This window comes from Palaemon carinicauda, chromosome 11 (genome assembly GCF_036898095.1).
Source record: "Palaemon carinicauda isolate YSFRI2023 chromosome 11, ASM3689809v2, whole genome shotgun sequence".
In the NCBI taxonomy this organism is placed as follows: Eukaryota; Metazoa; Arthropoda; class Malacostraca; order Decapoda; family Palaemonidae; genus Palaemon; species Palaemon carinicauda.
In genome coordinates this window covers 125,663,991-125,691,494 of record NC_090735.1, presented here as the reverse complement: position 1 = coordinate 125,691,494, position 27,504 = coordinate 125,663,991, and the positions used below count along the sequence as shown (strand labels likewise).

General features: G+C 40.2%; 2 protein-coding genes across 2 annotated transcripts in view; both read right to left on the bottom strand.

Annotated features, from left to right (window-relative positions):
* The window catches only part of LOC137650185 (uncharacterized), a 59,961-nt gene extending 46,114 nt beyond the window's left edge, over window positions 1-13,847 (bottom strand). The window contains exon 1 of the mRNA XM_068383358.1: window positions 13,720-13,847. The gene's annotated coding sequence lies outside the window, so the exon portion shown is untranslated. The remainder of the gene's footprint in view (window positions 1-13,719) is intronic.
* Window positions 13,848-22,863: 9,016 nt separating this feature from the next.
* Window positions 22,864-27,504, bottom strand: part of tkv (thickveins) — a 109,484-nt gene continuing 104,843 nt past the window's right edge. The window contains exons 8-9 of the mRNA XM_068383357.1: window positions 27,339-27,498; window positions 22,864-26,476 (exon numbers count right to left, since the gene is read on the bottom strand). Coding sequence (XP_068239458.1) covers window positions 26,348-26,476; window positions 27,339-27,498 — 289 coding nt within the window. The 3' untranslated portion in view covers window positions 22,864-26,347. The remainder of the gene's footprint in view (window positions 26,477-27,338; window positions 27,499-27,504) is intronic.

The following is a 27,504-nucleotide window of genomic DNA, read 5'->3' as shown; positions in this document are numbered from 1 at the left end:
TGATATAAGCCACTACCGTGGTGTTGTCGCTCATCACCACCACGGAGTGACCCGCCAGGAACCGTTGGAACTGTTGAAGGGCCAGAAAGACGGCCTTCAATTCTAGCAGGTTGATGTGTAGGCACTTTTCTGATTCTGACCAAAGGCCTGAGGCCCTCTGGTTCAGAACGTGCGCCCCCCACCCTTCTTTTGACGCGTCCGAAAACAGAGTCAATTCCGGGGGAAGGACGAGAAGACTCACTCCCTTTCGCAGGTTCTCGTCGGCCAGCCACCACCGCAAGTCCGTCTGTTCCAGAGACCCCATTGGGATCAGAGTGTCCGGGGAATCGGATCCTTGATTCCACCGGGACTTGAGCCGCCATTGAAGGGATCTCATCCTGAGGCGGCTGTTTGGAACCAGACGGGCCAGGGAGGATAGGTGGCCCAAGAGACGCAACCACGATTGGGCGGGGAGTTCTTTTCGCCTGAGGAAAGGTTCCGCCACCCTCCTCAGCCTTGCTATCCGGTCGTCTGATGGAAAGGCTTTGTGGAGATTGGTGTCTATTAGCATGCCTAGATAAACCAGTCGCTGGGACGGCTGCAGAGAGGACTTCTCGAGGTTTACCACGATCCCCAGATCCTGGCAAAGATCTAGAAGCCTGTCTCGGTGTCGAAGAAGGGTCGACTCCGAGTCTGCTAGGATCAGCCAATCGTCTAGGTAACGAAGGAGACGAATGCCGTTCCTGTGCGCCCAAGTCGAAATCAGGGTGAACACTCTGGTGAACACCTGAGGAGCTGTGGAGAGACCGAAACACAGCACCTTGAACTGGTAGATCTTGTTGTCTAGGCAGAATCTCAGGTACTTCCTGGAAGACGGATGGATTGGGATCTGGAAGTACGCATCCTTTAGATCCAGTGTACACATGAAGTCTTGTGGTCTCACCGCAAGTCTGACTGTGTCTGCTGTCTCCATGCTGAACCGGGTTTGTTTGACAAACCTGTTCAGAGCCGAGAGATCGATGACGGGTCTCCAGTCTCCAGTAGCCTTCTTTACAAGAAAGAGTCGACTGAAGAAGCCTGGAGAGCCGTCCACGACCTCCTGGAGAGCACCCTTCTCGAACATGGTCTTGACTTCGGCCTGAAGGGCCAGCCGCTTTGCCGATCCCATGGCATAGGAGCTCAACGACACTGGATTCGCTGTCAGGGGAGGTTGAGATGACGTGAACGGGACGCGATAACCTTGGCCGATCACCGAGATCGTCCAAGCATCGGCCCCGAGATGTTGCCACCTGCGGACGCAACGCTGAAGGCATCCCCCCACAGGTGGACACGCAGGGGGACTGCCACCCCTAGGGCTTGCGGCCGCGGCCGCCACCCCTAGAAGTCTTGCCTCCCCTGGAGGACTTACCACCCCTCTTGACCTTGGCTGGAAAGGGCTGGGGCTTAGACACCACTTTCTTAGCTGCCGGTGCCTGTTTTGGAGCCTTACGAGGCTGTTGCTGCTGTTGTGGCGGGGCTGGAGGCTTATAGGGCCGAGTTGTAAGGGCCCTGTGGAGGAGGGAGTCCGTGCTGGATTTCCTCCACCTCTCAGCCGTTCGCTCCAAGTCTTGAGGCTCAAACAGGCTCTCCCCCAGGAGGGAGGCATGTCGGAGCCTACACACATCTACGGCGGGGACCTTCGGATGGAATCTCTCGGACACAGCATCGCGACGCTTCAACACCGAGTTGGCCCACAGGGTGGTAACCTGGTGCGCCAAGAACTCGATGGAGCGGGTGCCCGAGAGCAAGAAGGTCTCTAGGGCCTTCCTATTGGTCTCCTTGGACAAGTCCTCAGATCGCAATAGGATGCCCAGAGATCCTAACCAGAAGTCCAGCCACGAAGTGGCCTGCATGGCACACTTAGCGACCTTCTCGTGGTTAAGGATCTCTGCCGCCGAGAACGACACCTGCCGGGCAGAGAGTTTCTCCAAGGGAACTCCCTTCGCCAGCTCCTCCACAGAGTGATGGAGCGGAAGAGCGAGGTTGTGCTCACCCAGGATCTCGAAATACCTCCTCTGCTGAAGGCGAGGAGGAGGGATGAGTTGTTCCCGGCAGTGGAACGACTGGAGGAGGCAAGAAGTGCGAGCTGAGCATTGGCCCTAGCTCTGGCACTCTTCAGCCCCCGAGACCAGGGCAGAGCTGCACTGGTCTTAGGGGCCTTCCGAACGTCGAACACTTCATCCAGAATTGTGTCTTTGCCTTCACGGGGGGGGATGACTGGATCCGTAAGACTGTTAAGTTGCCTTATCAGGCTTAGGACCTGCCAGAAGGCATGTTCGGACTCTTGCTGTTCTCCTCCCTGCGGGCTGGCAGCTAAGTCTCCTGCCCCAGGAATCTCTTCCTGGGGTGATACGTGGACATTCCCCTGGGTAGTCATGGGTTCCTGTCGAATCCTTGCAGAGGATTTAGGGATGGTCTTGGAATCCTTGGGCTCCCTCCTAGGAGGGATACAGGATCCCAACAACGAGGTTCGAGGGGCCCCTTCCTCACGAGACAATTCTCCTGCCTGAAGCGAAGTCTCCCCCCCTGGTGCCGGGGGGAAGACTACCGGTCCACTGGACTCACCTGAGGACGGAAAGGCCTCGTCCACGGGAGAAGGAGAGAGTACTCGTGCAGGAGAGGGGACCCTCGAGACCGACCTCTTGGGAACCAACTTCGCCCTGGGGGAAGTCACCACGAAGTCCACTCCTCTCTTTCTCTTCAGCGTAGGAGAGACAGCCGCTGGTTTGTTACCCTGGCCGGCGAGTGCTGGTTTCATAACCCTCACTAACGCCCGTGCCAGCGGACCAAACCAAGTCTGCTGCTCAAAGGACACAGAGTCCGAAATCCTCGCTAAGGTGAAAGGGATCGGGCGATCCTTTGGAGTGGACACGACGGTACCTGCCTGAAAAGAAGGTGGGGAAGAATGTTGTAATGACCTGTCCTCGTCCTGCAATACCAACCTGTGCTTGGATGGAGGTGATCCCGAGTGCCGTCTAGGAGCACGCGTCCCTGCTGCTACCACCGGCTGTGGAATTCGCCGCGAACTATGGTCGCGCGAGGGTGAACGGTCGCGCAAAGGCGAATGTTTGCGCGGGTGATCGCGCGGGCGCACAGGCGAGCGGTCGCGCGGGCGCGCAGGCGAGCGGTCACGCGGGCGCGCAGGCGAGCGGTCGCGCGGGCGCGCAGGCGAGCGATCACGCGGGCGCGCAGGCGAGTGGGCGTGAGGGTGGGCAGGTAAATGAACACGTGTCCGAGGCGACGAACGCAAGCGATGGCGCGACGGCGAGGGATCGTGCTGCCGCGTAGGTGAAGAAGATCGCTGGCGATAATGATCACGTGATGGTAAGCGATGGCGAGCAGCATGTGAAGGTGAATGATTGCGCGCAAGAGGGCGGTCGTTCAGGGTTGCGCGATGAGGAGCAGCATGCGTAAGCGGGCGATCGTTCAGGGTTGTGCGATGGCGAGCAGCATGCGCAGGTGAATGATCGCGTGAAAGGGTGCGATGGTGATCAGCATCCGCAGGAAGGCGATCGTTCAGGGTTGTGCGATGAGGAGCAGCATGCGTAAGCGGGCGATCGTGCAGGGTTGTGCGATGGCGAGCAGCATGCGCAGGTGAATGATCGCGTGAAAGGGTGCGATGGTGATCAGCATCCGCAGGAGGGCGATCGTTCAGGGTATTGCGATGAGGAGCAGCATGCGAAAGCGGGCGATCGTGCAGGGTTGTGCGATGGCGAGCAGTATGCGTAAGCGGGCGATCGTGCAGGGTTGTGCGATGGTGATCAGCATCCGCAGGAGGGCGATCGTTCAGGGTATTGCGATGAGGAGCAGCATGCGTAAGCGGGCGATCATGCAGGTTCGTGTGATGGCGGGCAGCATGTGAAGGTGATCGCTGGCGAGCTGGTGATCGCTGGCGAGCAGAAGGTCGACGCGTGTCCTGTGAGAGGATAGGTTCACGAGCAGGAACGGGAAGATCGCTGGCGCGTTGGCGAACATGTGTTTCTGACACACGCGCAGCACGATGTTGCGTAGCCACAGGACCAGGTGGATGGTGAGCAGGGAGTTCAGCAGGAACTAAAGGGTGGTCAGAGACCGCAGGGCGATGGTCCTCAAATGAGCGCTGACGCTCGGAAGAGAGCTGACGAGCAGGAGAGCGCTGGCGAGGGGGGCGAACCTCAGGAGAGAGCCGACGAGCAGGTGAGCGTCGGCGAGCAGGAGAGTCTTGGCGAGCAGGAGATCGTCGACGAGCAGGAGATCGCTGGCGAGCAGGAGAGCGCTTGTGCGCTGGCCCTGCTCGCGTAAGGGAAGAATCCCTTAGCCCCGAAGGGACCGTTGCCCGTCGGGTGACGAGTTCTCCAGAAGGCGAAGATCCGGCAGGAGATGGAGAGCGGTCCGCAGAGAGGTTCAAGGAGGGCGGAGTAGTCGGTTGAGGCTGACGAGGAGAGTCCCTCCCGGAGGACGAAGACCCAAAAAGGCGCCTCTTAGTCCCCCTGTAAGGGGAAGGGAGGCCCTTGTGGCGTAGAGGGCGGTGAGCCTTACGGCGGAGGCGGCCTCGGGGGAGATCGTCGGGACCATCGGTCCTCCGAAGGGGAGTCTCCTTCAAAACACTTCCCTCAGAAGGAAGCTGGGCAGCAGTCGAGACCGAAGGACTCACTTCCCCCTTCGAAGGATGCACGGAAGGAGGAGGAGAGCCTAGAGCACCATCACCAGCAACAGCACCTGCGTCGGAAGGCCCAGCCACGTCGGAGGCCTCTGTCACCACGACGTCGACAATAGACAGAGGGTCTACCTCCGCTACTACCGGCGACTGTTTAACAGCGGCCCCCAACGAGACAAGGTCAATAAGAGCGACCCTGGAGGGCAAGCCCTTAAGCCCCAGGGACGACCAAATCTGCAACAGATCATCACTGGATAAAGTATTATTATCAATAACCTCCCCCGGAGGAGGAGGGGGAACCGCCTCGCTATGGGAGGCGACGCCTTCTCCCCCCACCGAAGGTAGGGAAACAGAACAAGGGCCTGCGCTCCCACTCGGACGACTCTCCTTAGGAGGCGGACGAGGGGGAGCTTCGGAGGAGGTTTGGGCGGCGGAAGAAGAGTCCCGAGAACCTTCCTCCTTCAAGGCTAACCCCGGAGGAGAACGGTCTCTCTTGGACTTCTTCTTACGCCGACGGCCAAACCTCTCCCACTGGGAGGCAGACCACTCCCTGCACTCACGGCACATGTTATCCTGGTCGCACCGTCGGCCCCGACATTGAGGGCAGAGGGTGTGAGGATCCGTAATCACGTCCGACATGAAAGTCCCACAAGGACGGCCGGCAACTCCAGGGCATGTCCGCATATTAAATAAAAGAAAATAACTGAAGGTCAACTTCCAACCAATCACACAAGCTGTAAAGAAAAAGAAGAAAATTAAAGGCTGTCACGAAGGCGATGAACAGACACGTCTGATCACCGCCGAGCCAAAAGTGAAGTGAAGCAAGTCACCGGTGTGTGGAGGGGGGAGGGGTAGCAAGCTACCCTTCCCCACCCCCCGCTAACTAGCGCGGGGGTAATTAACCCTCGTTAAAAACTATTGGCTCGTCATTTCAGCTGCGCTAAATGTAAACCCTTTGTAAATAGCGTGGTTTGTATTTCGGTTACGGAACAAACCATTTTTAACCTAAGAACATGGTCTGAAACCCGATGTAATGGCTAGTAAGGCGTTTCCGATGGAGAACAAGCCAATTCAAAACTTTGTATGAGGATAGGCGCAACAAGTATTATTTCTATACTTAGGATACACAAGTAAAATGAATCTTACCTGCAGAGAGGCGAGGTCAGCTGTGTTGAGTACCGTGGTGCTGAGTTCCCTGGTGGGGAGAGGGTGAAAGGAAGAAGGAAGCCATTCATCCTTCACTCATTCATCCCAGACTAACCATGGGTAACCTTAACCCTCAACCCTCTGCTACTTGTCCATCAAGGAGCTTGAGGTGTTTTAGACCACTTGTTGTGCAGCCACCACAGGACCAATAGAGAACATATCTATGTTCCTGTGGATTACGTCTCGCAGGTAGTGAGCGGTGAAGGTCGTTTGACGCTTCCAAACGCCGCAATAACTGCACCACAGATTAGGTTTTCTTGAATGCCAGGGACATTGCAATGCCCCTGACATCATCAGCTCTGGGTCATTTTTGAGGAGGAGGGTCTGGATTGAGAACAAACTCAATGACCTTACAGATCCCAGAAGAGATTGTACAGTATTCCTCGTGACAGTCCTCTTGACCTTCCCCGTGCTGACAAACAGTGCTGACACACGGGGGCTGTTGCTGTTCTTTTAAGTTAACACCTCAGATTCCTAACTGGGCAAAGTACCAGTTGGTCTGGATCTACGGTTACCGAACGTAGACTCTCTATCCGTAATGGGCCGAATCCAGAATCCAGCACACCAGGATTCTTAGTTGTGGCAATGAACCCAGGGATGCAGCCGAGCATTACTTTCCCTCATCTTGAGTGGGAGACCATGCAGCTAACGGACTATTTTGGTCGAAGCCAAAGTGAGTAGGAATACCGTCTTCCATGTAAGGTGGCGATCTGTTGCCTGGCGTAATGGTTCAAAGAGGGGGGGACCCTTCAGAGATTGAATGACCTGAACCACGTACCAAGGAGGTGGTCTATCTTCCAACTATGCACCAGTAATCTCATAACTCCGTATGAGTAAGGAAAGTTCCAACAAGGAGGAAATAACTACTCCTTTAAGTTTAAAGGTGGGATTCAAGGCTGAGTGGTAGCCTTTGACTGCCGAAACCAAGAGAAGCATTCCTTCCCGAAGGTGTAAAAGGAACTCCAATATTGTTGGAATAGAGGCATAAAGGGGAGTGATACATTTCCACGCCACCAACACAGAAAATAAACCACTTCGCCTGGTAGAATGATGCTGAAGAGCATCTGAGGTGTCTAGCCATTCTTTACGCAACTCGTTGCGAAAAGCCTCTGTGTAGGGAAGTGCTGGACAGTCTCCAGGCGTGAAGTTGAACCGAAGCTATGGCTTTGTGGAAGATGTTGGCATGTAGCAATTTGAGCAGGTCGTGACGTGGAGGGACCTCCCACAGAATGTCCATGAGGAGTTGCAGAAGGTCCAGAAACCACTCTGCTTGATGACATAGCGGAGCTATTAGGGTTATTGATAATTTCCTGCTTATTCTTACCTGATTGAGGACTTTTCTTATCAGACAGAACGAGGGTAACAAGTTGTTGGGATGCATCTTGCCAAAGCGCCTGGGGATCCAGGACTGGGGAACAATACAGTGAGAGCCTGAATTTCAGGGGCATGTTAAACAAGTCCACGGTCGGGGAACCCCACAAAGTCAGGACTTTGTTGGCTACTAGATGATTCAAAGGCCACTAGGAGCCCACTATCCAAATCATTCTGCTCAGATTGTCTGCGAGCACAATCTGTTTGCCTGGAATGAAATGAGCAGATAAGGTTACCAAGTTGTCTTCTGTCCATCTGAGTACCTCTACTGCTAGATGGCACAGCGGCTGTGAAAACGTACCGCCTTGCTTGTTTAGGTAAGCTACTACCGTAGTATAGTTGCTTATCAATAGGGTGAGGAAGGATAACCTCTCTCCAAGAGATTTATATGCTGATACCTTTCTGATTCGGACCATTAGCCGGAGTTGGAGTGGTACAGGATGTGAGCCCGCCACCCTTCTTTTCCCGCATCTAAAAAGAGCATCAAATCAGGGGGAGGAACGAGAAGAATGACCCCCTCTCCTTGTCTGCTAGCCACCATCTGAGATACATCTGTACCTCTTGTCCTATGCAAACTAGATCCCAAGAATCGGTGGACTGATTACACTGGGATTTGAGATGTTACTGGAGGGTTCCCATCCTGAGGCGGGGCAGAAAAGATAGATGGCCGAGCAGATGCAACTAGCTCTGGGCTGGGAGCTCTTCTTATCTGAGGAAGGGCTGTGCTACCTTCCTCGGCCTCTGAATCCTTTGGTCTGATGGAAAAGCTTTGTGCCATTTAGTGTCTATCAGTATGCCTAGGTATACCAGATTTTGCGAGGGGAGCAGTCGAGACTTCTAGGGATTTACCATGATCTCCAGATCTTGCGAAAACCTCAGAAGCTCGTCTCAGTGGCGAGGAAGGGTCGCCACCGAGTCTACTAGAATCAGCCAGTCATTCAGGTATCTTAGGAGACAAATGCCGTTTCTGTGAGCCCATGATGACAAGGGGAACACACTCGTGAACACTTGGGGTGCTGTGGAAAGACCAAATCACAGCTGCTTGAACTGGTATTCCTTTTGGTTTAGCATGAATCTTAGATACTTCATCGAAGACCGATGGATTGGGATGTTGAAGTGTGTATCCTTGAGATCAAGTGTACACATCAAGTCCTGCGTTCTTATTGCTTGTATTGAACAAGGTTTGGCATACTAACCTGTTCAAGGGCTTATTGCATCATTAAATAAACAGAATCTAATCAGGAATCATAGTGTCCTTGTGACACTGCAGAATTCTTTATAACTTATATCAAGAAAAAAATTCCCTGACTAACATCACACATCAATAAATACTTTGGTAAGTTAAATTTTCATAAGAGTTTATCATGTTTTTTCATATAATTCTGATCGAGGAAAGTCATGATAAAATGCAAAATCCTCCCCTTATTTAAAATATTAACAGGACTTCAAAAGTGTCCCCTATGCTCTTCAAATTAATATTAACAGGATATCAAAAGTGCCTTAAGCCAGGTTAGGTCCTGGGTTACTAATCCATACCATCTCAAATGGGAAGGTAAAATACTACAACCTAGGATCAGTTGGGTTAAGATACAACATTAATACTATTCAAATGAGGAAAATGCTTTGAGTATTTTCTAAAGAGATGAAAATGCAGAAAATCTTAATCCGGGCTGTCCCTAATAAACCCTAAAACCAGCCGAACATAGGCTACCCTGTCCTTTCACACTGGGGGAGCTTCTACCAAAACTGAATCCCCACTTTCCTAAATAAATACCAAATGCAGATTGTCTAATCATATAGCACATAGAGTCAAGTTATACCTTTTTGTTTCTTCCCATCTGCCCAAATACCATCAAGATGTTAAGACATATATACCATAAGGACACATAATGGTGAAACCAGCACTATTGTAAGAGATACTAAAAGCCTTTATCATCTGTAAAACATCTCGTAACAACCCGAGGGGCAATCAAATTTTTTCCCTCTTGTTTGGTGTGAGACAAAGGATAAATAAACAATTTAAAACTTCCATAAGAATAAAATTACTGTTTAAAATGCTTCCTAAAGACTATATTGAGCCGGAATACATCGCTCTATTGCTGTGATTTGAGGAGGGGGATTACTAACGCAAGGTAGTAGGTTGGCCAGGGCACCAGCCACCCGTTGAGATACTACCACTTAAGAGTTATGGGGTCCTTTGACTGGCCAGACAGTACTACATTGGATCCTTCTCTCTGGTTACAGTTTATTTTCCCTTTGCCTACACACACAGCGAATAGTCTGGCCTATTCTTTACTTAATCTTCTCTGTCCTCATACACCTGTCAACACTGAGATTACCGAACAATTCTTCCTCGCTCAAGGGGTTAACTACTGTACTGTAATTGTTCAGTGGCCACTTTCCTCTTGATAAGGGTAGAGGAGACTCTAGCTATGGTAAGCAGCTCTTCTAGAAAAAGGACACTCCAAAATCAAACCATTGTTCTCTTAGCCTCTGTACCGAGGCCTTTCACTGTCTTGGGTTGGAGTTCTCATGCTTGAGGGTACACTGTCTTGTTTCTCTTTCTCTGTTTTGTTAACATTTTTATAGTTTATGCAGTAGATATTTATTTTGATGTAGTTACTCTTCATAGAATTTTATTGTTTCTTGTTTCCTTTCCTCACTGAGCTATTTTCCCTGTTGGAGCCCCTGGGCTTACAGTATCCGGCTTTTCCAACTAGGGTTGTAGCTTAGCAAGTAATAATAATAATAATAATAATAATAATAATAATAATAATAAAAGAGTCCGTGTTTGTGTAATGTTATCTTTAGTAAAGATAACACAACATGGCATCCTGGGTTAGGTTAATTATAATAAAAGACTATCATGATACCTTGAATACAGGCCCACATGGATGACGTGTGCAGCACATTCACGTACCTCTTGCCAGAATTGAGGAGCAGTGATATGATAATTTGTAAGCGAAGAGAGCCATGGCAGAGAAAAAAACATTTGAGGGATGTGATATAAATTATAAGCTATCATACTTAAATGGTGACCAAATTATGTCACAACATTAAATAACATATCTCGGAAATGAAGCACTCAAAAATACTGAAACAACTAACATGTCTGATAATAAGAAGTGGCTTTTTTTCAGGAACCTGTCTTCTGACCAAATAAAGAAATTAACACTGTCTGAATCAATATATTATAATACATGGAAGGAAATATACATTTACCAGTGGGATATATTCAATATAATGTGTCAAAATTTTTTTGGGTGGTTACTAAATGTCTACGGGACTTTTGCGAGTGTTTACGACTTTTGGCATTCCCCCTGTAACGGTGGTGAAAATAAGGAAGTTATGATGGACCGTCGATATATGTACACCACCAATAAACATTAAAACATTTTTCCTTTGAGTGTATATCTAAGGATGGGTTAACATTTACCAATACATATCATCTGACGGTGTATGTATGATGAGAGCCATGTCCATAGCTCCTTAATTTTCAACCTTATTGCTAAGAATACGACAGTCTAAGGGGGCTGTAGGGTGACGTTAGCCATCCCCCGTTAGTTAAGTAAGGACACGGCTTGTAGGTTAGGCGGTGTTCTATGCTCGTGTTCCTGTCCAACATACAAAGGCTCCAAAACCTGCGAGTCAACATAATCTTTTACATTGGGTAAATATTTACCTGCCCGTCATTATTAATAGATATCAGAACACTCCTATTTTCTCCTAAGCCCATCTTGGACACTAATCCCAACTACCACACCCCAGCCTTATATGAGGGACACCATAATCTCGGAGCCTTTATAGTTTGTGGGGACAGGCCTTGGACCGCCCGAAAATCGAGTAAGAAATGTCCGAAATCGGCTCTTTATCAAGGGAATGATCACACAATGAAATAATGTTAAATTCACTAGTTTTGTAAATGCTCGTCCCAACAAACTACATACTAAGACAGGCTTGCGATCGCCAGAAAATAGAGTAAAGATCATCACCTATCAAGTTTTTCACGGGAAGTTTAACAGAATGAAATAATGAATCCACAAAATTTGTAAATGCTCGTCTCAACAATCTACATACTAGGACTACTCGACACATGAATGTCGGAAAGTGCGAGAAAAATGGACAACTAACCCAAACTTCCCCCCTTAACCTGACCTACAAGCCGTGTCCTTACCTTCCTAATGACCTAACGGGGGGGGAGGGGGGGGCTAACGGTCACCTGCGACCCCCCCAAACACTGTCACTATCATACAAACCCCACAAACCCAACCTAACCAAACCTAGTAGTTCCCAGGTCACAACCCCTAGTCGGGGGCAAGCCCCAGGACCCCCTTCATAAGTCTCTCTCCTACACAAAAAAAGATATGGGTAGCACTCTAAATTATATAATAATAATAATAATAATAATGTTTATTGGACAAAAAATATTTACATTCAAAGATTTACAAAAAGAAAAAAAGACTCAGTCCAAGCCCATGTGGAGCAGAGCTCTTCGGGCAATAATACAACAAAATAATATCATCAATTAAGTAAAAATAAAAAATAAAGTAAATATGGATATAGATATACAAAATGTACGCATACATATACATAATCATATGTATACAAATAGATACATATAAATGAGAATCTTAGCCTAAAAACAAATGGAAATGCATATTTATATGATAAGGAAAGATAATTAAAAAGTTCCTCAAGATTACCTGAAGTCTAAATCCTCGGGTTCTTGCGCCTTCACAGGGACCCCTAAAGTCACCTAAGAGCCTTTTTCGAAATAAAAAAATGAAAAAATTACAGGGTAACTCTTGAGTAAAGACCCGTAGGTCTAAAAACCTTATGTTTTCAGAGCATCAAGCTGATTTATACGAGTAATAAACTCAACACCATCGCTCAAAGAGAAACTATACGGAACACGTCTGTCCATTACAGCGTTTAGCGTTGGAAAGGGTAGACCTCGTGTGTAGGTCAATGTTGGGTCGAGGGGGGGGATTTAAAATTTTAAAATCATGCGGCCAGCAAAAGTAGGCCTACAAGCGCACGGAAACGAAGTGTTAGTTCGGGTGGTTTGTTTGACACTGGCTTTATCTACCGAAACATCTGAAGTAGATGTTGGCTTATCTGACCTTTGGTTGTATATATAACAAATTAGTATTCGGCATAATTTCAGGACTTGTCCCAACAAACTAACACTCTTAACAAGGGGTTAAAAATGAAGATTGTTGGGATTAGCGAATACATAAGTCCGAAGATCAATAACTGTTCAAGCTTGCGCCACCAGCTGATAGGCGAACAGAGCGCCGCCCAACGGGTGTTATCATAGTCAGGCAGGAAACAATACTTGGGGAAAATTTTACGACCGAGAAACTTGGCCGTCGATTCAGCGGACGATGCATTGTAACCTTTCCCCAACCTAACAATTCATGATAATTATCATAGTATCAAATGACACTATAAATGACGTGTCCCAACTAATTACGAGCTTAACAGAGGGGAAAAAATGTAGATTGAAGGGACAGTATTAAATTGTAAAAACAAACGATTCTTAGCCTGGGACGACATGGGCTCTATCTATCGGGAAAGTTTGGAAACTAAGCAGGAGCTACCCGTGACTTGCGTTCGGACCGTGCTGAACTTGAGAAAATATTGCCGTGGTAAAGGTAAATTATATTATTTAAAATGATAAAATAACTTCATATTATGGTATATTGGATCATAGTAAAGAACATCTTCCCTATAAGGAAAAACGATTTGGCTAGTAATAGGAAAGATATCGCCCTGTCCCTAAAAACTATGGAAAAGCTTTTTTCCGTCCGTAACTATAATAAAACCAATAAAACCGCCTGGCCTAACCTTGAGCCCAAACCCAAGCCAATCCAATAAGATTTAAAGCTAATAGACGAGCCAAAAAAGGAACACAGGTTAACCAAAACACCATCTTGCCTAAATAAACCAAACTTTTTTCCGTCCGTAACTATAATAAAACCAATAAAACCGCCTGGCCTAACCTTGAGCACAAACCCAATCCAATCCAATAAGATTTAAAGCTAATAGGCTAGCCAAAAAATTAACACAGATTAACCAAAACACTATCTTGCCTAAATAAACCAGAACCTAATAAAAAATCACGTTTTATAACAAAGAATATAAAATTAAATCGTGCTTGCATAGCTCGTCCGGCCAACCATTACCGTAAGGTAACCAAACTCAAGACACTAAAAGACTAGAAACATTGGGTTTTGAGGTTAGATAAAAGCCCCTAACCTACAGAACCCGAATATATAAGACCCATTAAAGGATTAGATAACTTCAGGGTGAAAATACGGACCAAAATGCGTAGGTAAATTAGACATGAGTGACGGAATGTTTTGGAAAATAGAGGTCAGTTATCAAAACAAAGACTGGGAGTCTCTTACTTCCGCGACTGTTTTAAGGGTATTTATACCATTTCAGGGTCATAAATGACTTAAAATGAACATCCATGGCCTTACCTTGCATCACGGAGGTTATATCTACTTTTAAGTGGAAGGCAAAGGGGTTAAATTATCAGAGATATTAAGAATTTTCTTGGGAAACCACCGAATATCTACTAGTGTCTACTAGCAAGCTGAACGACGCATGCGCAATAGAACCGCAATGTACTTTAAACTTTTTTTTTTCCTTGTTTTAATTGATAAAATAAAAAGATTTTGGTATTTGCTTTGACTTTTATTAATAGCACCATTGCAATTGTCCAATTTATTTTCTTGAATTTCCATCAAAGTCCAGTTTTGAAATTGCAACTTTTTGACAGCCAAATTCAAGTCATATAATTGTCAAAATAAATTGTTTTAATTGATAAAATAAAAAAGATTTTGATATTTGCTTTGACTTTTATTAATAGCATCATTGCAATTGTTCAATTTATTTTCTTGAATTTCCATCAAAGTCCAGTTTTGAAATTGCAACTTTTTGACAGCCAAATTCAAGTCATATAATTGTCAATATAAATTGTTTTAATTGATAAAATAAAAAGATTTTGATATTTGCTTTGACTTTTATTAATAGCACTATTGCAATTGTCCGATTTATTTTCTTGAATTTCCATCAAAGTCCAGTTTGAAATTGCAACTTTTTGACAGCCAAATTCAAGTCATATAATTGTCAAAATATTATTCTTATCAATAAACCATACAGAAAAATTCCTTGTTTTAATTGATAAAATAAAAAGATTTTGATATTTGCTTTGATTTTTATTACTAGCAACATTGCAATTGTCCAATTTATTTTCTTGAATTTCCATCAAAGTCCAGTTTTGAAATTGCAACTTTTTGACAGCCAAATTCAAGTCATATACAGGTAATTGTCAAAATATTATTCTTATCAATAAACCAAACAGAAAAAAAATTGCTTTGACTTTTATTAATAGCACCATTGCAATTATCCAATTTATTTTCTTGAATTTCCATCAAAGTCCAGTTTGAAATTGCAACTTTTTGACAGCCAAATTCAAGTCATATAATTGTCAAAATAAATTGTTTTAATTGATAAAATAAAAAGAACTTGATATTTGCTTTGACTTTTATTAATAGCATCATTGCAATTGTCCAATTTATTTTCTTGAATTTCCATCAAAGTCCAGTTTGAAATTGCAACTTTTTGACAGCCAAATTCAAGTCATATAATTGTCAAAACATTATTCTTATCAATAAACCAAACAGAAAAAAAAATATCTTAAATCCTCATTATCATCTTTTTTTCTAAAAGTCAGAAGCACCATTGCAATTGTCCAATTTATTTTCTTGAATTTCCATCAAAGTCTAGTTTGAAATTGCAACTTTTTGACAGCCAAATTCAAGTCATATAATTGTCAAAATATTAGTCTTATCAATAAACCAAACAGAAAAAGAAATATCTTAAATCCTCATTATAATATTTTTACTTAAAGTCAGAATTAAATGCATACCTCAATATAATCTTGGAAGAGTATTTTCAACAACGTTTATCAAGACCAGCTGACGTCCAACGTTGTGGAGTTCATGGGGATGATAAGCCACAACTTAGATATCAATTTTGCAATAATGATTTAACATCAATACTTCAGTAACAAAGACTGAATGTCATATGAGATGTGTAAACAATAATCTTAAAAATGTATTCGCAACAACTGTGCTGCTATTTAAACTGTCAGAAATTATTTAAATGCACTAATGGTTTAGAAGGAAAATCATGTTTGTCATGATGAGACTACATGACTATACGTATTATGTTTTTATTTATTCATTTAATTTAAAAGTGTACTTGCAACAACTGTGCTGCTATTTAAACTGTCAGAAATTATTTAAATGCACTAATGGTTTAGAAGGAAAATCATGTTTGTCATGATGAAACTACATGACTATACGTATCAACATATATTTATTTTTTGGTTGTATTAAAACCTCTGTTGAGATTGATGCATTAATAAATATGAATATTCGATAGATGAAGTTAAAAGAATATAATAACTTAGGCCTACTTTGAATTATGTCGGATAGCCATTCGTGTTGAAATAATTACGCTAACATGTTTGATTTCCCGTTCCAACCCTGAATAAACGTATAGTGGGAAGGAAAATATTGTTTTTTTTTCCCTGTAGCATCTCACAAGTCAGCTTAAGAGAAAGTAAAGTGACGACATTGTTGCCAAACTTACAAGCGGTTATTATTACGAGCATGGCAATACATTCTAAACTTTCAAAACTCTCAGATTCATCGCTAATGTTCAGCCAGCTATGATGACTATACTCATTTGAGTGTCTGTGAGTTTGAGCGAGCATGCACTTGTTCTGCATTCATCATATTATCAGCCATTCGATATATATAATCTTCAAACAATTAAGGGTTACTAATTCTAGAGCATTACATTTCTCATTGGGAAACTTTATCCACTTATTCAAAGACCGTATGGCAAAATGATTATTAGAAAAAAAAAATTGTGGGTGATTTTTACTAGTATAGTCATATATTTTTCATGTACTTTTATATGTGCAATTAACACCATATATGTTACATTTGCTTGATCTATTTTGTTAGTCTGTGGAACTGGACAGTTGTTTTAGTTCACTATATTTTTTTTATCACGTGGAGGCATCTCAAGACGAATCCTTTTATATATATATATATATATATATATATATATATATATATATATATATATATATATATATATATGTATATATATATATATATATATATATATATATATATATATATATATATATATATATATATATATATATATATATATATATATAGGCCTATATATATACATTCATACATATATATATATATATATATATATATATATATATATATATATATATATATATATATATATATATATATATATATATATCACTGATTATATAAAAAATAAACTTTACCCCCGTCCCAGATGATAGACTAAACTGTTGGAATCGAGGTCCTTTTAATATATTCGGAGTATATTCTTTTTGGACTTCTGACTTGCAGTAGTTTTATGTTATAAAAATCTATAATTAGGAGCTCAAAATTTTCAACCTTATCTCAAACAATTTTACATTGGTGTATTGTGCTCACTTCGCTATATAAGCTTGATAAAATTATAAAATTTGAAAATCTAATTCTAGCCGCGTGTTACTCAATACGCCATTCAAACCAGCAAACTAAAGTATTCAGTCATTTGGTCCTTTTAAAGTTCATCCTACTTCTTATGACGTTCCAAAGACATATTTTCCCTCAATAATAATAATTATTTGATCATTAGCATGTACACCTCTGATAAAACGTTTATTAAAACATCTTATGAGGGACTGACTCTATATATTTTAAAGAAATTATATCATTAATTACCTTATAAACAAAATCTTCTTCGGCTTCGTCCAACATCGTAACCAAAACAGTCAATTATTTCTTCAAATTAATGATTTATATTACACTTGAAATGAGCTGTAGTTCCTTCACTATATAGCCTAAGCTTGATAAGAAAATAATAGGATATTTCTTTGAAAGTCAAATACTAACCACGTGTCACTTAATACCTCACTCATTATTACCAGTAAACAGAAGTAATCAGTCATTTAGACAGTCTTTTTTAAGTTCGTCCTACTCCTGATGACGTCACAATGACTTATATCTCGATAAAAATAACTATATAATAATTAAAATGATTCCCCTGATAAAAATATGTTGTCATAATATTCTCTAAATGGTTTTCTCTATAAATTTCCATTAAATTATATTTCTAATGTTCTCAAAAACAAAACATTCCGCAGGTAGGTCCCCATAACCAGAGCGTTTAAAATCTATTTCATGAAAATTCGGGCCTGTTTGTCAAACAGCAACGCATAATCGGCCGGAACTCTCGCTTTCTCTCTCTCTTGGCGGGATAATTCAGGCTTCTGATTGGCTGTATCTTCTTAGCTGTGATTGGTTGTTACCTTTGTTTACAAATTCGTCTTTACACATCTATCATCGTAGCCATAACCTAGTTAGTTATTCCTTTGAAAATGAACTATTCATTTAGCTTATGCATTCAAATAGGTTCTATTGTCTATTTTATTATTAAATTAAAAAACTCATAAGTTATTTTTGATTAAAATTGTAATTTCTAAGACTTGATTTATTTATAATAAGTATAGACATTTTACCTTTAACCAGTTGAATTCATTCATAAAATGCGAGGTTGTATGACGTCAGACACAACCACCAATCACAGCAGAGGACCAATCAGCCAATGATACACCAAATATTTCCCGCCAAGCCTAACGTGAGAGGGTTCCTCTGACTTATGGGTTGCTGTTGCCAAAAAAGTCAAATAAAACACGAGATATTTGTTTAAACGCTCTAGTTAAGGGGGGCGCGGAGATGTTTCATCATATTCTATCTAATTTCATACATACAACAATGGTATTTAAGACCAACTTTATTATTATTGATTTTATATTTTTTTTATCTCATAAAATTTGCTGATTTAATTAATTTATGTAGATACTGAAATAATTTGTGTAGATACTGCTCCCTATCCTTTATGACGACAAATTTCCTCTATGATTTTGGTAATAATCTTCTAATATGATAAATTTTTGCTTTATTTGCTATATTGAAATAAATAAATTAAAAGCTTAATTAATAAATTCCCGTCGTAATACAAATAAACTTGACACTTCAAACAGCAACATATATATCCCCGTAACTCTCTTTGGGCGGGAAATTCCAGACCTCTGATTGGCTATAACTTCCTCAACTGTGATTGGTAGTTGCCTTCGTCTGCTACAGCTTAACAGACGCACACACGCACATCTATCATCGTAGCCAGAACACAAACAAGTACTCCTTTGAATATGACGTATTTATTTAGGTTGTACCCTTCAATATGATTCATTATCTATTTATTATCAAATAAATAGAAAATCATAAGCTCATTTCCATGGTTAAAATAATTTTTTAGTCATAATTTTTTTTCAATAAGTAAAGATTTTTTTCATTGTGAGACGTCATATCAAACCACCAATCAGAGCTCAGGCAGATTCAGCCAATGGGACGCTAGATATTTCCCGCTTAAATGCCTAAGGTGTGAGGGTTCCTCTGGTTTATGAGTTGCTGTTGACGAAGAAGTCAAATTTTCGTGAGACATTTTATTGAAACGCTCTAGCCAAGGGGGGTTTAGGTCTCTCTCTCTCTCTCTCTCTCTCTCTCTCTCTCTCTCTCTCTCTCTCTCTCTCTCTCCTGTTTGTATGTGAGTACGATGCTATTCAAGTAGCTTGAAAATAAAATCTTATCTCTTATATCTTTTAGATATCGTTCAAATGTTTTTTTCCGTTCAATAATGACACTTTCTTATAGGTGTGAGAAATGCATGATATGATTTTTATGTAGATTTTATTAGCATTATTATTTCTATCATAGTCAATATCATTTTGAATATTTTGTGAGATAAGTTTGAGAATTTCGAGTTTATATTTATAGATTTTATAACAAAAAACTACCCCAGATTAGAAGTCCATAGGCTTCTTAGTTTCCTCTCAGTGTCCTTTATAAACTATAATCAATGAATTGTTAAGAAATGAAAACCACATCAGCTAAACAGATTGCTGAATAAGCCTACTTGTAAAATTTTCACTCTTTAACATTAAAGTTCTTTACCTAACCTAACCTAGTAAAGTGCGCATCTTAACAATCTGTTGACACGTAAGTTTTAAATTCATTTCCTGATGTTGAGATACAATTACAGGTGTAGGGCTACTTGGTTATTGGAGTTACAAAGTTTTCTTGAGAATTTGTAATCAGACTGTTCTGTGCAGTCGGCCCAACTCTTCATGAGGGTTTCGTAACAGAGACGGGCGCAATTTCATGAATATTTTCTGCTCTTGGGTGGGATGACTCCTAACCTAACAACTCACTGCCCATTTCATACACTCGCATAATTAACACACTAAGTACTGCCTAATATTGTATTGTTTTTACTTGATTGCTATCACAAAATAAGTAGTTTGTAATTAAATGATGACATATCAGTAAGTGTACAGTACAGTACATGTGTACATTACGTACTGTACACAGTAAGGTTCAGTAGAGTACGTAACACTACAGTCGTCGTTGCCCTGTTCGGAACTATAATTTTAACCAGCAGTCATCATACAATTACAGTATAACAATAAAACATTGTTGTTCTTACCTAGTAATACTGGAAGAACATTTGCTGAGAGTGTAGTGTATATTGTTGCTCTATATGTACAGTACTATTACTATAGTAAAACTTAACTGTACTGTAAGTGATCACTGTTTATGTTCGGACGACTTGGTACTATGGTCTTTCAGTTATGGGTTAGTTTTCTTGCTTGAGGGTACATTCAGGCAGTTTTTTGTTTTTTCTTCCCCATTTTTTTTTTGGGAAGGGTGTCTTGGGCAAGCTTAAGAGAAGGACCATTTATGCCCGTTGGTTTATGAAAATGTTGCCTTTTCCGTAACTGTTTCATCTTCCTCCCTGGTATTCATTTTCAAAACCATACTTACTGACCTCCCTCTAGTTTAAGTGGCTATCCTGTAGGGTACTTAGCCTTGCACGGTGTTGACCCCTCCATGTAGATCAGTTTTACTGTATAAATTTTTTCTTCAGTATATGGGTTTGATATTGGTTGTGTTATCATTATTGTTACATTTGTTTGTAAGATGGATGTTTATTTTATTGCTTTTAATTCTTATTCTGTCTGGAGATATTGAGGCAAATACGGGACCAGTGGATCCTAGACTTTACTGTTGTCGTTTAATGTATTGCAATATTCGTGGACTGCATGTCATTATTCAAGACCATACAATTGTCTCCAGATATACGATATATTATGTCCAGAAACTTTGGCTTCTCAAATGAGCACCTAATCACAGGTTTTAAGAGGCCAATAATTTTGAAACGGGATGCCATTCCTAGGGCCAGGGGAATGGCAGTTTATATTAGGACCAAGTACAGTACCCTGCTTCTCACAAGTCCTGCCATAAATATGGATGTCATGAGATTCTGGTAATAAAAATTTGTGGCAAGCATAACAACTTCTATTTGTGTTCGATCTATTAGAATCTAGACTTGGATTATTCTATCTTTATCTTCTTATCATTACGGCTAAGATCAAGATGATAGAAAGGACTTTTGTTTTTGTTGATGATTTCAACGTTCACCGTAGGGGTCAAATTCAATTTCTCGTACTGATTGCATTACCATGGCTTAAGAGCTTTGAACTTTGCCTCTGAATCAGGCTATAAGCAAATTGTAAGTGAAGCTTATTACTGGATTGGGCAATGTCCCTGATTTGTCATACTCACGTAAGATAAATATATAATTTCAAACAGACTGGAATGGCATTTTGAGATGTTTTGCATTGGAATTGGTCTCAGTTGTATAAAAGTGTTGAGCCTGTTGTTCTCTTGAATGAGAATCTGGTCTATACAATTGGTAGGTGTATCCCTTCTCAAGTGTTAAAATACCAAGTGAAAGACAAACACTCGTTCAGCAGGAGGCTCATCTTCTTTGGAAGGGTAACAGATCAGATATGATTTGGAATAACTATACTCTGCTGTTTCTCACTTCAACTGAAAAGGAAAACAAATGAAACATTAAAGAAACCGTTCCTGATATAACCCAGGAACGTAAGTGGTTAGCTACCAGTAAATCTGCACTCTTTGGTGTAGACTTATCAGTTCCTCCTTTATTTAAACCAGATGGCTGCCACTCACTGTCCAAAGAAAAAGGCAAACCTTTTGGCAGATGTGTTTGATAGTAAGCAGATTTATTTAAAATTATCTCTTTCATTTCTGTTTTTCAGTGGCTAAACTAATTAGTTTAGTTTTCAGTCCTGTGAAATTAAATTACTCTTTATCTTGATGTTTATGAGGTGTAAATCTAAATAGTAATATTCCTTCATTTTTATAGACCACCGAATTCTTAGCTCCAAAGTTGTCCGATATTTTCCACAAGTTAGCAAGAAGAGGTTCTTTTTGCACTTGTTGGGAAACTGGTAATGTTACTCCATTATGTAAATGTGTTTCAGGTAGCTCTAGCCCTGTTAATTACCGCCAAATTTTGGCATCTATGTTATTCACTATACCTTTTGAGATCTACATTTTGGTTAAGTCATTAACCCTTTTACAACCCCAGGCTATTTGGAAATTTCCAACCCTTAACCCCCAAGGGGTTATTTTTTTCCCAGCACATTTTGCAGTATTTTTTTTTTTAAATTGCTCTAACAGCCTTAATTTTTGTCATAGAGAGGTCAGGTTGGTCTCATTCTCTTGGAAAATGCCTGAAGTTTCTCAAAAAATTATCAAAAATATGAAAAAAAAAAATTTTATGGCATTTTTTTGCAAGGACGTACCGGTACGTTCATGGGGGTAAAGGGATGGGTTTTGTGAAACGTACCAGTACGTCCTTTGGGGGTAAAAGGGTTAACAAAATGTGTGGGAAAAAAATGGGAAGAACACCCTAGATATTCTAGATCAAACAATTACAAAAGGATCATCATGAGTGCGGTTAAATAAAATTGTGGTTTAACACTTAGTCTATTACAAGGGACTAAGAACATCAATGGTGTCCACGGCAAATTAGGAGAATCAATAACATCTAAAGTACTGCACTTGAAAGGGTGTGAATGCAAAATGAGGGTTCACCACTATCTACTTCTATTGGTGTAATTAGTACATACATACATACATATACCAAGGCACTTCCCCCAATTTTGGGGGGGTAGCCGACATCAACAAAAACAAAAACAAAAAAGGGGACCTCTACTTTCTACGTTCCTCCCAGCCTGATATGACATATTCATAACTGCAGATTCTCAATCCATTATCAATTCAGTTTCTTTGTATTGAAGTAAGATGCAAATTCACATTCTGCTTTCTTAGTCTTGCTCCCACAAGCTGTTGGTGTTTATGTTGATCTACTGGTTTCTTTTCATTATTTTTGTATAAGATTTAAGTTTTCCCAATAAAAGTGTGCACCAGTTACTATACTTCAAATAGGTTGGGCTGATCCTTGCTTACAAGATTCACAGCTTTTCGCCACATTTAAACTTCCAACTCCAAACAAGACACAGAGAGCACTGCTCCCCTTAAAAGTAACCCTTAGATTGTTAATGACAATGCATATTCTTACCAAAACTTTTTATTTATAATACCATCTGTCACGATATGAACAATTTCTATCAGTTCCCATCATTACCGATCCTATGGGTTTATGAAATCCTCTATGATGAATTGCTATAACTTTCAAGTCATATAAAAACAGTGATTGCAAAAATAACAGTGTACAGTATATACTAAATTTACTACATTATCAGTCAACTACTCCTAAGCATTTCCCTTTATTGCAGTCTGAACATCTCAACTTTGCAATTTCATTTGCCCATAACAATAAAGCAAGCCCGGACTGAAACGCATACATAGTTCTGGCCAAGTTATTTATGATTCAATTAACTATTTACAATAAAATTCTGTTACAGTAATATTTACATAATGGCAAGTACTGCACCCATCATAATAAACAGTACGATATAAAAACCATACATCACACGAGGTTATAACCCTTGCAGATCACAACTACACATTGGGAAAAAAAAAAAAAGTTCATTTCACAAATTTCCCATTCAATTTAAAAAAATACAAATATTGTGACTGCTTCCGCAAAACTCTCCTTTGATAACCTACCGATTGACAAGAAAATGCCAAGATGACTTGCTAATTCTCACACTAATTTCGTAGTCTTTTCCAGGGCTACTCGTAACCATGAAGTTTTGAATATTTAGATGACATGAATGAAAAATTAATGATTTGAACACTGAGATAATGGCAGATGTGAAAAAAGGTGGCACACGAAATTGAATGCTAGAACAGACACAATTCTCTATTGCATTTGATATGAAATGAAGAAATACAATGTTACTTCACTATTAATGCTTTAAGACGTGAAGCTGTAAGAAAAATTAATACTGTGATGACATGAATAAATACTGTCATTATACTCACAATTTTATGAAATGTCTTCCAAAGTTTTAACCTTTTTTTTTTTCATATTAAAAATAATTAAACAAAAATACTGTACTTCAATATTACTAAAAGATATCGATAAAAAAAATCACAAACTAGAACAAAGAATTAAGAAGAAACCAGAAAAATTCATTTGAAAAAAAAGATATGAAAAACAACAGCATCTTTCAAGTCAACACATCCAATGGATATGTCAGTCCCATTCAAGCGTTTCTCATACTAATCTAAGTTTTCGTGGATGTAGAGTGTAAATGCTAAACTATTAGAAATCATTTGCAATAATAACAGTGTTAATAACAAGACAGAATAGAAAAGAAAATTAAAAATCTCTTGTAATAATAACAGTTACATCATTCATAGACAATAAAAAAGAAAATAAAAAAAAATACTAATAAAAATATGGCACATTTAAAGCCCTAAGTTCATAGTGGTGTAGTATCTTTTGTGCTGGAACATCTTTGGATAGAATATTTGAGGCTTTTAGACAAATGTTAGTGAAAATAAATTGCATGAATACGATATGATACACAGGAAATACACTGCAGAAACAAAGAGCAGGTTCCCTGAAACATCTAAAGCCTTACCACAGAAATGAAGACCTTTTCAATACAATCACTTTTAAACCTGAATACTGTATAGTTACATTTCTTTTACGTACATACATGGAATTTGTGCCATTGTGGACGTAAACATACACCAAAACTTATTGTAAATAGGCATCAGATATTTGGTCAATTTCTTGAAAGTGATGGACGAGAAACAAAGAGTCAATACCAAGCTTAAACTCTGAAAATTTTCAAATGGTGCTCGTCAATTAGTGTCATTAAAATATAGACAATTAAATGTAGTCTTCGAATTAAAATCCTGTACTGCAAATTATAATCTCAACAAAGTGCTGGCACAAATTAAAAATAAAGTAAGGCACATTTCAGTAATCAAATTAATTCAATAAACAATTCATAAAAATCAAATACTGTACAAAAATAATCAGAGAAAGGTTTTCAACAAAAACTCTTAGAACACAACAAAACATCACAAATTCCATGTGTAATGAGAGCAAACACACTAAACTACATATTCTTGACTGATGATATTAAGTTCATTCGCTATATTAACATCCTTGCACATACAATTATATAGCAATGATACTGTATTAATCATTTTAAGATTATTCTACGATATATTCCTAAACTTCACAAATGACTATTGTATTCAGTTCAAAATATCTCGCTGGGAGAGGAAACTATAAAAGGCACATCACTTGGAGCTCATAGCAAATCAATTTGCCACCGTTTGTGCCAGAAACGTACACTCCTCCTCCTCCTCATTCTTTCTTACCGTTTAAAAGAATATCTACACGAAACTAAATTCTTCGGCATTACAAAGTGAAATCCAGTTTGCTTACCTTATCAGCTGTTTGCTGCAAACTAGGAGTCTCAAAGCAGCATCTTCAACAAAGGCCACAAAAAAGGCAAAACTAAGTAGTATACCTTGTACTGTACTGATTAACACAATATACCTAATAAAAGGCACAGTATGACATTTTAGTAGCATTACTGGAAAAGTATCTCTGGAAGCAATTGTACTTCATGTACTAAGTGCAAAAGTAACCTCTCTCTGTTACCCCTAAAAGAAATAGCAGACGACAACCGGAGTAATATTTTCGCATCCTTAAAATTAGTTCATAAAATGGAGGTAACCAAAGGTATACTATACTGTATAATGCGGAGAAAAGCGATAAAAATAGATCCGGTAGAAACGTTAATTGTTAATCTCCCTATAAGGGATATAACAATATCTACCAGTTTTCCGAGGTTAAAAACATCGCATTATTCATTAATGGATGGTAATAAGCATTCTGTCTATCTCCACCAGGCACCATTTCAACACCCCCCCAAAATATATAACGATATGTAAAATTTCATCAGAGAATGAAAGCCTTTCCATTTTTTATGACAATGCATATGACTAAAAAAAGTTTTTCTCACATCGTTGCATACAACTTCAAACCTGAATAATATCAACACACTTAAGCTACACAATATTATACACTTGTACCATTTCAATATCTATTTCTTACCAGGCACTTATTAGTATTAAGTCACACTCATGGTTTTGAATGGGATAAAAACATGTGGGTAGTGTTCCAAGATAAATTCAAGGGGCTGTGATAAAGTGCATGTCTATAGATAAAAGGTACATCATAGCAGTATCTATGGAGAAATCTAATCTTTCCCAACATAACAAGCCTACTATAGTAATTGAATTATAGTTTAGTTATTTCATTTATAATCTATCACATACTGTTCATTCAGTATTTGCATTATGCAACTTTAGACATTTCCACATATTGTATTTAAAAAAAAAAAGAAACTTTTCTATCTCATAGGCATGCTTGGTTATCAAAAGCCCTCCTAAACAGTGACAACGTTATCTTGATGTCACAGTAGTGTTCATCCCCTTCATTTTTCACTGCTCCTAAATATGAGTGACTCATACAAAATTACATCTAGTTATGGTCCAGTGAAAACTGTACACCATGTTCTTTGATTATGATTTCAGTGTTCCTAGGAAAGCGTATTCCTCGTTAAACAATCTTGGTACTTTCAGGAACCGGCAACTTGTAAAGAGTCTTCTTCACTCTCAGTGCCGTTAGACGAGCTGCAGGGTTGGCATGCCAGCACTCTTGGACGACTTTGCCCATAGCTTTCAAAATCTGGAAAGAAAAAAATCATTTAAGAAAAATGGGAATGGATACTGAACAGTATTTTCTGGGTCGACCTGTGGCGGCCGGTGAAAAGAGTCCTTCTTATATACCTTTTCTGATAAAACCTTCCAATTACACCAGAAAAAGATAAAAGCATGGAATGCTGAGGTTACAACCCTCGCGCGAGCACCTTTTGGGTGTCGTGTATAAAGCAAAGGCGCGTGAAATCCACTATTCACAGGTTGTCTTCCATTTAGTTAATTCCTGAACAGTATTTATACATACATACATACGTATACCAAGGCACTTCCCTCAATTTTGGGGGGTAGCCGACATCAACAAATGAAACAAAAACAAAAAAGGGGACCTCTATTCTCTATGTTCCTCCCAGCCTTTATAAGGACAAATATTCCATCAAAATATTCAACTACTGTAAAACCTAATTACAATTTACTTTATAAAGAATTTAACCCAATAGAATGCTGTACTTTAAATTTCTACATACAAAAAGGAATTATATAATAGAATAAACAAAAGTACTCTAGGTAAAACAGTACAAACATAAAATTAGAAGTTGTAAGCAATTAACTACTTCACAGTGAATTACATAATTCCATTTCATAATTCAGGCAATACACAAACATGTTAGTATATTTGTACAGAGGAAATTCTAGATAATTACACAGATTTTATTTTATTTATGGAATTAAGCAACAAGGCCTACTACTAAACCAGCACCAAGTTCTTTCATATAGAAAAAAAACTTGTTTTAAGACTGCCAGATGGAAAAAATAAAGACTTTTTTCTGTACAAATTAAAGAAACCTCCCTAACAGTTTCGACAAACTATCTGCCCCGTCGTATTTACTCACCTCATTGTAATTCCAACGATAAGGTATGTCTGGTCTGATTCCTTTAGCACAAACTACTTCATGCATATCATCAAAAGATGGATCTGGTGGTACGTGTTCGTGGTATGGGAGTTGATATTCTTCGGCCATCAGCAGTTTCTCTCCACTTTCACTTGCACACCTGTAA